At 42.0% G+C, this 13,386-nt stretch overlaps 1 protein-coding gene across 4 annotated transcripts in view; it reads right to left on the reverse strand.

The window, feature by feature from the left end:
* The window catches only part of CRTAC1 (cartilage acidic protein 1), a 365,203-nt gene that overhangs the window by 142,359 nt on the left and 209,458 nt on the right, over positions 1-13,386 (reverse strand). For all 4 annotated transcript variants that reach the window (XM_075843067.1, XM_075843068.1, XM_075843069.1 and 1 more), the window contains exon 5: positions 13,049-13,205. In XM_075843067.1, the coding sequence (XP_075699182.1) occupies positions 13,049-13,205 (157 nt within the window). The remainder of the gene's footprint in view (positions 1-13,048; positions 13,206-13,386) is intronic.

The raw sequence follows: 13,386 nt of genomic DNA on the forward strand, positions 1-13,386 counted from the left end.
GCGCCAATTTTATTTATGTTTTTAGACACTTTTTACGCCTTACTTCACTCAGTTCTCAATAGTGTCTAGAAGGGGCATGGCTAAAAGGAGTTGTAAAAAATGTCTGATTTCTATTGGCGCTAAATATTTCTATAAAGTACACCCTCAAAGAGGTGAGAAAAGTGTCTAGCAAGATGCGCCAAATATATCATAAGCAGGCGTCACTGTGATACATTTGGTGCAGTCTGGTCTACTTTTATTTCTAACTTTAAAGGGTAACTAAACTTTGGTGGGATCGTTAAAACGAAATGTTTGGGTGAGCGACGTGACACTTTGTTTTTGACCGTTTTTTCTTGGACAGGCAAGCGAGCGGTGCACGGACTCAGACTTTCTATCAAGCCCGCACACCACTCAGAGGAAAGCCGAAGAAAACCGATCAGAAGCGAAGCGGCACATTGCTCACCCGAGTGCTTCTGCCGTTTAGTTATAGCGATCGGTGGCCGTGTAAGTGCTCAGATCCCCACCGATCAAAACTTCTCACATGTCACTATGGCGTGTCAACATTTTTTTTAAAGTTTAGTTCCCCATAAGATAGTAATAACACATATCCCCTAGTGTTCACATGGGATGATACGTCATCCCAGAATGCTGCCCTGGGTGACATCAGAGACTGGCATCCTGGGATGACTTTACATGGGCTGCAGCGTCATCCAGGAAGGGCGGACCGGACTCCGTCGCTATAACAATGTCCTACGAAAGTATGAACGTTTTTTGGTGGTGCGGTTCTTGGACGGTATGTACCGCGGGTTCCAGGTCGGATACGCTGCGTGGTTTTTACGCAGCGTATCTGTCCCGTGGGAACCCGGCCTTACAGGTGAGGTGTTTTTTTTTTACTTTTCGTCCAATAATCATGCATATTTAATAATTTGGCACCTGCAGGACTGATAGATACCGGATTACAGGAATTTTACTGTAGTATTTGTCAACACAATTTTATCATTAAATATTATCCATTAATTCTAAATCTAGTTAAATAAAACGATACACAGATGACAGGAGTAACACAATATGCACGTGAATACGCAAAACAGTTGGGGTCATTGTTTCTGGGAATTGCTTAATTTAGGAAATCCATTTTCAAATAAATAATTAGGTAATTCTGAGTTAATAGAAGGGGGTCATTCATAACATCCTAATAAATAAGCCACAGCTAAAAGCAGCCACTGTACCAAGAGTATCTCTCTCTGCATTACATGAACAATCCATTGATTTCAGAGGGCACATGTAATGCTTAATTTCCCCTGTGGTGGCGCTGCAGGGAAATTGAGCACTTTTTGCCAGATCCCTCCACAGATTGTTGCTGATTGCTGCAGCAGGACACCCTATGATCATCTCATTTTCGGTAGGCCTTACTATCAAAAAGTAATTGTCCGAAACTGGTACCTTTTTAAGTAATACTAGTTGCAATTTTTTAAGCTTCAACTTCTGTTTCAGCTTAATATTTTTCTAAAAGCCTCTTAGCGTTATGAACTCACACACAGAACTCATCTGTCTCCTTTTCATCATCAATAAAGCCTGTCATTTCCTGTAGTTATACCGGGCACAGCAGGGCATGAAAACTGAGGCCGGCTGTTCTATATTCCTAATGTAAAATTATATCTTCACAGTCGACCTGTCACCAGGTATTTCCCTGTGAATGTAATGTCGGAGAGTGAACAGACCCTATAGACATGGCTGGGGGTAAAAATGTTTTACTTTACAGGGTGACTATCTGCCGATTTTCACATGATAAATATGCCACTCTACTTATCACATGGTTGGCTACAGAGCTGTAAGTGACCAGCACAATGGGACTACTCTCTATCTGGGACTCCAGGGCAATGGTCAACTTCCCAACAAGTGGTGTTTTCAGGATTTCCATAGTATTATACACGTGGTATCATTATTATCCGGGCATCGGTAATAACCACAGATGTTCTGTCCATGTGATATCCCCAAATCTTGAGCTGTTGAGGGTACCTGATGACTGGAGTTAAGAAACCCTGTGATAAAATGAAGCACTCCAGAAGCTTTTAACCCCTTCTGACCAATGACGTACATTTACGACATGGGTGGGAAGTGGTTTGCGCAAAATTCTGTATATTTATGGCTAGCTGGTAATATATTGGTAAGACGTATGCCATAAAGGGGAGATTTACCTGTCGTTCCAGTTATCATATATATATATATATATATATATATATATATATATATATATATATATATATTTATTTTTTATTTTTAATGCCCTTGTGCCCCATTAACAAGCACAAGAGTGTGATAATAAAGGCATTAGTTGATTTATGGTTCCCATAAATCAACTTTTTTCAGAAAAGGGACATTAAGTGACCAACTTCGATTTAGGGTGATCGATTTCACTCCATCTAGGGGAAAGGGCGGTGATCGTCAAAAATTACTTTCAAAAAAAGAACTGAGGTGGATCTTCACCTTGGATGAAGTACGGCCACAAGACTTTAAATTAGAATTTAAGTTACAGGAAATTTTTATGCATATGATAAAGCTCAGGTTAATAGTGAAGTCTATCTACATAAATCCTCTGTGGTAGCGGAAAACTGTTAGGGATTTTCTATTTAATTAGGATGTTTTTGGTCATTAAATTTAAAAAAATAGTGGTAGTTATTAGATTATACTAACTTGACCAGTATATATAGGTTTTTATGCACTCTTGACACATGCACTTTACATTTGTGTCCTTCCTTACTTTTCCGCTTATCTCCCATATATTGTGAGATTTGGGGCGCGAGATGACCAGCTTTGAAAAAAACAACATGATTTTGCGTTACTCTGTCACGAGATGTCTATGCTTTTTGTGTCTATGTGTGGCCACCTAGTGGTTGTGATGTGATTTGCAGGTTGTCAAGGGTTTTGCTAACATGTCGCAATATCTATATATTTTTTTCAGATGGACCAGCTGCTTGGGACGGATAGTGAGAGTGGATAGAGATCATATGGATTGGACCCCTAAGTTAAATATGGATTCTACCATCAAGGAATACTGTAGATAAGGTCTCTACTGACCACATATTAGTACTAGGATTGGCCACCTCCTGTATGTATGTTCTATGTGTTTTCCAGGTGGGCGTTCTCATGAGGAGTGGCAACAATGATGTCAACCAGTTGAGAGGTTTCCTTTCAGTGTCGCCATGGCGTGAACATGCGCAGTAGGTCCCAGTGGACGCAGAGACATGCGCATTAGATATAATAGGTATAATGGGTTGTCTTAGTTAAGTTGGGGGTATGAGACGGACTATTGGATGAGCTATTCATGTCGGCAGTTTCCCAGCAGCTGGATTTCATCACACGGAAGAAGGTGATTGGATATATTTGGATGTAATTATTCATTGTAATGTCTATTGGTGTATGTAGTCATACATATGTAGACGTTTATACTTGATTATGCATGCCCCATGGCAGTATTTAAGATGATTAGTGTTAAAGGGTAACTAAACGTTTGACAAACTTCTAACATGTCATAGTGACATGTCACAAGTTTTGATTGGTGGGGGTCCGAACACTGAGACCCCCACCAATCGCTAAAATGAAATGGCAGAAGCGCTCGTGTGACCGCTCAACCGCTTAGTGTCTGTTCGGCTTTTTAAGGAAATCAATGAATCGGAGCACGGACTCAATAGAACGTCTATGAGCCCGTACTCCGATACATCGACTTTCCGAAACAAGCCGCACAAAAACAAAGCGGCTGAGCACTCACACGAGTTCTTCTGCCACTTCGTTTTAGCTATAGGTGGTGGTCTCAGTGCTCGGACCCCCACCAATCAAAACTTGACATGTCACAAGTTTGTCAAACGCTTAATTACCCTTTAAGATATTTCACTGCTTGAGAAACATCGCTAGGTGTACTTTGCATGAAATTAATTTGGAACTTTTTGCAGTAATGTTGACTTCCAATCTTTTTTTTTTTTGCTACTATTTATCAGTGCGGCACCTGCCCTGAAAAACCTGGCCTGTGCATAAAAGATTGCTTAAAAGCGTACCACACATCCGTGGATTATTAATTGCATTATTTATTTACCCCATTATTACACCACCTTATTATGTCCTGATATCAAAAACTGCTATTAAACTTAAGCCTTAAATGTCCCAAAAATAAATTTAGAATAAAAAAATATGCCTACATAAAGAATACATATGGTATTTCTGTGGCTTCATCATCCATTTTAGAAGCAGAGGATTTCTAATTTAAGAAAATGCCACATTTTCTATAAATTTTGGATTTCTTTTTTATAAATAAAGAGTAAACACATTGTCAAAAAGTTATCACCAAATTAAAGTATAATGTGTCACAAAAAAAACCCAAAAACAATCTCTGAATCAGTCTTAGATAATATCAATCATATCTAAATTATGAACTTAATGTGATTGATATTAGCTGGACACTGAGTGTCAGAGACGCAGGACCCGCTCTCAGCAGAGCAGTCAGTTCGGCTGAACTGATGGAATCAGCTGAGAGGTAACGATACAACTTGCAGGGGCGTAGCTAGGGGGGGGGGGCAGGCGGGGCACGTGCCCCGGGCGCAGCTCAGAGGGGGGCGCCAGCGCCACCTCCTGCACTATAATTGTACCTGTGTCGCAAGGACACAGGTACAATTAGAAGCAATGAATGACCGGGCACGTTCCGTGCCCGGCCATTCAGCGCCTCTCCACGAATGAAGCGACTGGTACCTTTTGTACCAGTGACGCTTCCGTCGATGAAAGGCGCTGACTGACTGGCAGGGAAAGTCATCCTGCCCAGCCAATCAGCGCCTTTCATAGACGCTGTGTTCAACCCCCTGGAGACCTGCGCAGAAGAGAGCAGGTCTCCATGGCTGCCGGACGGCGTGGGAGCGGGAATAAGGTGAGTTTGAATATTATTTTTTTTTTAATTGTAATAGTAGTGTGTGGCTGTATCTGTGGGGGGACGGACTATATCTACAGGGGGGCTATATCTACAGGGGTGCTATATCTACAGGGGGTGGGCTATATACAGGGGGACTATATCTACAGGGGGTGGGCTATATACAGGGGGACTATATCTACAGGGGGGCTATATCTACAGGGGGTGGGCTATATACAGGTGGACTATATCTACAGGGGGTGGGCTATATACAGGTGGACTATATCTACAAGGGGTGGGATATATACAGGGGGGCTATATCTACAGGGGGTGGGCTATATACAGGTGGACTATATCTACAGGGGGTGGGCTATATACAGGTGGACTATATCTACAGGGGGTGGGCTATATACAGGGGCACTATATCTACAGGGGGGCTATATACAGGGGCACTATATCTACAGGGGGGCTATATACAGGGGCACTATATCTACAGGGGGGCTATATACAGGGGCACTATATCTACAGGGGGGCTATATACAGGGGGACTATATCTACAGGGGGGCTATATCTACAGGGGGTGGGCTATATACAGGGGGACTATATGTACAGGGGGCTATATACTGGGGTGGGCTATCTACAGGGGGACCATATCTACAGGGGGTGGACTATATACAGGTGGACTATATCTACAGGGGGTGGACTATATCTACAGGGCTGGGCTATATCTACAGGGCTGGGCTATATCTACAGAGGTGGGCTATATACTGGGGTGGGCTATCTATGGAGCACCATATACAGGGGTGGGCTATAGCTACAGGGGGGGCTATATAGTATATAGCCCCCTGTAGATATAGCCCACCCCTGTAGATATAGCCCACCCCTGTAGATATAGCCCACCTCTGTAGATATAGCCCAGCCCTGTAGATATAGCCCAGCCCTGTAGATATAGCCCAGCCCTGTAGATATAGCCCCCCCTGTAGATATAGCCCCCCCTGTAGATATAGCCCCCCCTGTAGATATAGCCCCCCCTGTAGATATGGTCCCCCTGTAGATAGCCCACCCCTGTAGATATAGTCCCCCTGTAGATATAGTCCCCCTGTAGATATAGCCCACCCCTGTATATAGTATCCCACAAATAGCTCCCCCTATAGTGCTCCACAGAAAGCCCACCCCTGTATATAGCCCCCTTGTACATATAGTCCACCCCTGTATATAGTGCTCCACAGATAGCCCACCCGTGTATATAGTATATACAGGGGTGGGCTATCTGTGGAGCACTATATACAGGGGTGGACTATCTAGTGGAGCACTATATACAGGGGTGGGCTATATGGCAGGCACTATCTACAGGGGACTCTATGGCAGGCACTATCTACAGGGGGCACAGTGTGTGTGTGTGTGTGTGTGTGTGTGTGTGTGTGTGTGTGTGTGTGTGTGTGAGAGACACGGTGTATGGTGCTATTATAATTAGAGGTGCAGTATATGGCGCTATTATATTTAGGGGCGTAGTGTGAGGTATAATGATAACTTTATATTTATTTATAGGTGCAGAAATGTTGGAAAAGTGAGAAGCTGAAGACATCTGAGCAGCAAACTGCAGAAATGGGCTGTGACCGGGAGAAGTCATCATAGAGGTCTGGACCGGATGGAGAAAAATAACTAGAATCTGAGACGTCACCGGTGAGTCACTCAATGTAAATGTTTATTCTGCCTCTAATCAGCACTGTAGTCACTGTATGATCTGCAGCGAGATGATGGGTGGTGTGATTATGATATGATTTATTTTTTGTGAAACGGCATCTCCCAGCATATCCTTATCATTGTTTGGGCCATGCTGGGAGCTGTAGTTTTACGCCATACACACCTATACGGCAGGGGTTGCACTAAATTGAGCTGTATTTGTTCTGGTGTAGTATATATGTAGTGAGCTTTGTTCTGGTGCTGTATATATGTACTGAGCTTGGTTCTGGGGCTGTATTTATGTACTGAGCTTGGTTCTGGTGTTGTGTATAGAACCATATTGCTTGTAAAATGTACAAATGTTTTTATGCTCGCGTTACATAAAAATAAATGACACGTCGATTGGTAGAGAAAACAAACACGGCGAGGGGGAAGAAGATGTCGGGAAAGAGGTTGGGAAGGGGGCCCCGGAGAACTGGAGGTGCTGGAGAACCTAGCTACGCCTCTGCAAGTTGTAAGTATACAGGACGCATAGAAGCTGTTTCGTAAAAAAGGAAAATATTATTTTTCTTTTTTTTATAAAAGTCAATTTGAAAGTTGCTTAAAAATACATAACACATTGATTTAAAAAACAATAAAAAATATATATATATTTCCAGAGATGTACATAGCCTTGAAGGGGTTAAGCCATTCAATACTATACGGCTGTTGGCAAGGAGCTATCATTGAGACACGGGCTACATAGTGATATGAAGAAGCACCTTAATCACAGTAAAATCTTAGATGCCCCCTGACTTCAATTGTGCCCTATGGGGGAGAAACAGTCTGAATGGTTTTGGTCATTAGTTGCAAAGTCGATATTGCCATGTAACCCCTTTATGTACACAACCATATATCTGTATTGTGGGGCTCATAGAAATCTGTGGGCCAATATTGTACCTCCGTGTGACTCTAATTGATACAATTCTGTGAGAATCTGCTTGCTACAGAGGCGTAAAGTGGAGATACTGGACCCCAATGCAAAATCTATAACACGAGTCCCCAAATATCATGTGCCATTTATTATACTGGTGTCTACTCACAGTATGTGGCAGAGAAGCCTTTGGGCTCCCTTAGGCTCAAGGGCCCAGGTTTGACTGCTGCCTCTGCACCCCATATAGCTACCCCCCTGGCTTGTTCATCACATGCCAAATTACAGAGGTATTCTCCCCTAGAATACGGTATCTGACAGAGGCACCAAAGCGCAGTCGACTGTGCTGTTGTTTCCGCAAGAAAAACAGAAACCTTATAGAACGGAGACAAACGGAAACCATTTGCAACGGAAAAATGACCATTGAAATCAATGGTAATGCAAACGAAAGCTATGGTTTCCGTTTGTCTTTCTGTACATGGGTTCCTCTGACGGAAAGGTCTAACGGAACCCATGAACGGAACCCGACGCTGATGGGAACGAGGCCTTAGAATCCACATTCCATAAGTCTAATAATGCGTAACAAATACAGTAGTAAAACAAATACCAAAATAAAAAAAAATTACTAATTTAAAAATGCACAAAAAGCATATAGTAGATTTGAGCCACCTATATGAAAATATAAAAAAAAATATATAAAAAGCCTAAAAAGTAATGCCAATGTAGACATAGATGCCTTTTTGGGGATTTTACATGAAGGACACGACAGAGTTAAATATACGCTGCAGAACGGTGATTCTCTGAGACATGAAGTTCTGAACATGAAGTACTGCAACCCCTGAAGCCGCAAAGCCCTTATAGTCCAGATCAATCATGGCAGGACTGAGATTTAAATGCATCATTTATACCCGGCTCAACTTTTAGAATACCTTGTAGAATCTATTACATGAAAGGTGTTTAAGCGATTTGTATTTCTGTCACTGTCAGGCACAGACTCTGGAGCCACAGTAACTACATAAAGATATACAGTCTGCATCAAAGAGAACAATAAAAAGGTAATACGATGGTATAAAGCGGCTGCGATCGCTGGACAGTAAGCGGTATGATGATAATAATAGTAATAATAGGCATTGATGTAGATTATAACATAAAACATTGAAGGGGTTTTACAATTCCTTCCATATGCCCTATTAGCATTACCAGGAAGAGGGGTAGGAGGATTAGGCAGCCGCCTAGGGTGCGATTGAGGGGAATGCCATTTATGGATGAAAAAACCAACACCCTGCCTTTAAAGAGAACCTTTCACCTCCCCAAACACGTGCAGCTGAGTGTAACATGTTATAGGAAAGGCTTCACAAACCCTGTCTCACGTGAAATTATTTTTCTAACTCCCTCCGTTATTTACGTATCGGTGCCGTTATATTTGGCGCCTGATATGTAAATAAGCCCCTGAACAGACAATGGGGCATTTCTAACTAACTAAATGGCCAGGGGGAGTGGTGTCTTCGCTCTGACACTGTCCAATCAGCTGTGGACAGTGTCAGGGCGGCTTGCGCTGTGTTCCCTCTCGCGAGAAAACACAAAGACTTGGTGGTTGTGCTGCAAATAGCGTGGGCATGCACGCATGCTCGCACGGCCGTTCGCTCGCACATCGACGTCACTACTCCCGCCGCCACGGAACGAGAAGAGACGAGGCAGAGAAGCAGAGACGAGGAGGAGATCTACTTACATCCATCGATGTGCGTGCACGCGCACGCTATCTGCAGCATAACCACCAAGTCCGTGTGTGTTCTCGCGGGAGAGAACACAGCGCTAACCTCCCTGACAATGTCTGCAGCTGATTGGACAGTAGAAATAATAGGAAAGGGGAAAAGAGGAAAAGGAGCGTGGAGGGTTAAAGGTCAGTTGACTGCTGACTAAAGTACATATCTAACTGTGATAAAATAAACAGCGTTGTACATAAAACGCACTAACGAACGTATTGCCTATTGGCATATTCTGCAGTCTACATTGCACTATAATATGACCTAATAACGAATTGGAAAGTATTAAAAAATCGAAAAAAAATAAAATAATATAATAAAAAATAACAAAAAACGCAATTAGGCAATACGCAGTTGCTCACAGAATTTGAATACAACCTCTTGCGGAGTGCATATGCAAGGAACTTTACATATACGATTCACCCTTGCAGCACTACCTCTTCTATTTTCATCAAAGTAGTGAAAGTAACTAATAGATTTTCTACTTTGTTAAATTTGACAAAAGTCGTAATTATACATTGTAACATCGACAACTTCACAATGTGGCAATATTAAAAGGGGACATTGCATAATATGATCTTTCTGTCCCTATTGCAGTCGGTATCAATACAATTGAAGGCGACCTTTAACCCTCCACGCTCCTTTTCCTCTTTTCCCCTTTCCTATTATTTCTACAATTCAATAGGTGGTGTACACCTGAGCATGGAGGGATAACTTATTTCATTTAATTCAATAATATAAGTGGAGTTCTCCTCTACTAATCTCGCTGATTGGACAGTGTCAGAGTGGAGACATCACGCCCCTTTGCCTTTTAGTTAGTTAGAAACGCCCCATTGACTGATAAGGGGCTTATTTACATATCGGGCGCCAAATATAACGGCACCGATATGTAAATAACGGAGGGAGTTAGAAATATAATTTTACGTGAGGCAGGGTTTGTGAAGCCTTTCCAATAACATGCTGCACATGTATTGGGAGGTGAAAGGTTCTCTTTAACCCCTTAATGACTAGGCCATTTTGCTCTTTAATGACCAAGGATTATTTTTTGTTTTTTTCACAGTCGTAACTGTTTTTGTATTCCGTCTATATAGCCGTATAAGGGCTTGTTTTTTGCGGGACGAGTGGTATTCTGTAATTTTACCATTTTTAGATGCTTATAATATATCGATTAACTTTTATTAACTTTATTGTAGGAGAGAATTTAAAATAAGCAGCTATTCCAGCATTAATTTTCACGTTATAAATTTACGCCATTTACTATGCAGCGTAAATAACATGTTAACTTTATTCTATGGGTCGGCACGATTACGGGGATACCAAATATGTAAAGGTTTTATATGTTTTCTTACGTTTGCGCAATAAAAAGCCTTTTAGAAAAAAATTACTTGTTTTTGCATCGCCGCATTCCAAGAGCCGTAACTTTTTTATTTTTCCGTCGATGTGGTCGTATGTGGGCTTGATTTTTGCGGGCCAAGGTATAGTTTTCATTAGTACTATTTTGGGGTACATAGGACTTATAGATTAACTTTTATTTAATTTTTTATGGGGGGAATGGGAGAAAAAAAAAATTTTGCCGTGGTTTTTTGTTTTTCTTTGGACGTCGCTCATCCGGCGGTTTAATTAACGTGTTCATTTTATTGTTCAAGTCGTTATGATTGCGGGGATACCATATATGCGGATGTGTTTTTTGTTTTAACACTTTTACTAAATAAAACCACTAGTTTTATTTGATTTTGACTGTAAATTTTATTTTTTTCACAAACTTTATTTAACTGCTTTACTTTTTTTTTTTTAGTCCCACCAGGGGACTTCACTATGCGATCTGCTGATCGCATATATAATGCTTTGGTATATTTAGTATACCAAAGCATTATTGCCTGTCAGTGTAAAACTGGCATAGCCTAACAGGCATTTGCTGAAGGCAGACCTGGGGGCCTTTGATAGGCCCCCGGCTGCCATGGAAACCTGACGGCGCCCCGCGATTTCTTTGCGGGGGCGCAGATGGGGTGACAGAGGGAGCTCCATCCCTTTGTCAAACACATTAGATGTCGCTGTTGACAGCGGCATTTAATGGGTTAAACTGCCGGATTTGGAGCGCGCTTGGATTCCGGCAGTTTCAGCAGGAGTCAGGCTGTGTATAACAGCCGTGCTTCTGCTGCTGATCGCGTGGGTACACTGTCAGTACCCGCGCGATCACAGGACGGATATATTCGTCCTCCTGCGCGAACTAGCAGCTGCAGAGGATCCGTCCTTCTGCGTTAAGAGGTTAAATTACATTGTACAAACATGTGAACGCGGTGTCCAAGCAGTAGATAATGCTGTACAATCTGGGGTCGGATAAGATTACCTTTTAGTGCAATGAGTGATTTAATATTCTGAAACTCATCCTTTGGGTACCAAAAGAGCTTGTCCTGCCCCTGCTTATTGGGCATATGGACTGGGGAAATGAGAAGCATAGATGTCTTAACCCGAAAAATATACTCTTTAGACTGTTCATATACATATAATATTCATTAGAGCTGAGTTTGTCATTTGGCACGATATACTGTAACATCATGATATCTCATATGTGGTCTTTACTTAGAACCCTTTATAAAATGCTTTGGTTGTTAGGCAGTGCATTCTATAGTAACCAGATTATGGTAGTACTAAATGATTGAAAATGTTATACCTGGTGTACACCAACAAAGATCATGCAAGATATGTGGGGGAAGGGGGGAAGGAAGGGATAAAAGAGGGAACTCACAGTGTAGCCCAGCTGAGCGGCGCTTACATTAGCCGCTCACACTGGACTACACACTTGCCTGGCTAGTGCCTCCCTTAGAATTATAAGGAGGTAGCATTTGAACCTGCTCAGAAAGAGCTACGCTGCACACATATTTGGCCACGCAGGTACACAATTGACAATCCATACGTCCAATATATTGAGCATTTCAGAGAACGCTGGCATTCACACATGCCGTTCTAACCATTGGCAGCTATTAGCTGACTATGCCCTTGCGCTACCATCCAATAATGTGTCATTGCTAACCGTATCATTGAGCGCTAAATATTATTCGTCTATATCCCTCTCATCCCACTTGAACAATTTCAAATATACTTTCATTTACATTGGAACCTCAATTGTCCAGTGGGTTGTCTATTTTATACATAGGGTGTCTATAAGGGACCGTTCACCCTATCCCTCTAAGGTACAATATACCTACAGTCGGGCCAATTTCACCTACTGATCAGACACTGTCTGCCCTTATGCCTTTTTCCCCCCTTTTTCCCTCCCAATTAGTTCACATGCGTGAAATATATAAGGGCAATATTCATCAGAAGAAGTTTTGATCAATAATTCACTTAGGTTGGTTCAAATCAGGGGACATCCAACCTTTCATTTCTTAGGGTCACTAACTCACCCTTACGTACTTTCTCTTTTTATATGTACACTTAATAAAGGTTATATTTTAATTTAAGTTATACCAGCTATCCCTTCCTTCCCCCCTTCCACACATATCTTGCATTCTATAGCAACCAGTCTGCCTCAAATGATTCAGCTCAAATCTGTAATGAGACTGCGCCTTTAACCCATGCTCTTCTCCACCTGGGTCTGCAATATTAATTTGATTTTTTATAGCAACAAAAGTTGAACCCCCACAATTCTATTGAACCAAACTTAGACCACAATGGATCTCCACCCTACCACTTACATGAGGGAGGAGAATGGCATAGCTACAAATAACCCCACTTTGCAGCCACATCCAACTTAACCCATATTAAAGGATATTTTATAAGGGTGACTCTATATATTATAAGTCCAAACGATCCCATCCTTACCTGTATACTTATTGACCCCAGCTTCGGCTGCCACATTTGACAGCACAATTATTCCTTTCGATAGGTCGCTAGCTGCTTCGTCAAGCTCAATTAAGGCGTGAGGGCCCACTTTGCGGTCTGCGTAGTTTGCAATATAGATGGAATATTTTCCAGTGCCCTACAAGGAACAGCAGAAAAAGATTCAATGAGACTTCAGTTGCCTGCCTCAATGTAATAGAAGCGCATCTCGTATTCATATAATACAGTCATGCAACGTATATCTAGTCAAAAATGATAATGAGAAGGAATACATCTACCTTGACTAGAGTGAACCACCACTAGGACATGCAGTACTGGCA

This window comes from Rhinoderma darwinii, chromosome 11 (assembly GCF_050947455.1).
Source record: "Rhinoderma darwinii isolate aRhiDar2 chromosome 11, aRhiDar2.hap1, whole genome shotgun sequence".
Lineage (NCBI taxonomy): Eukaryota > Metazoa > Chordata > Amphibia > Anura > Rhinodermatidae > Rhinoderma > Rhinoderma darwinii.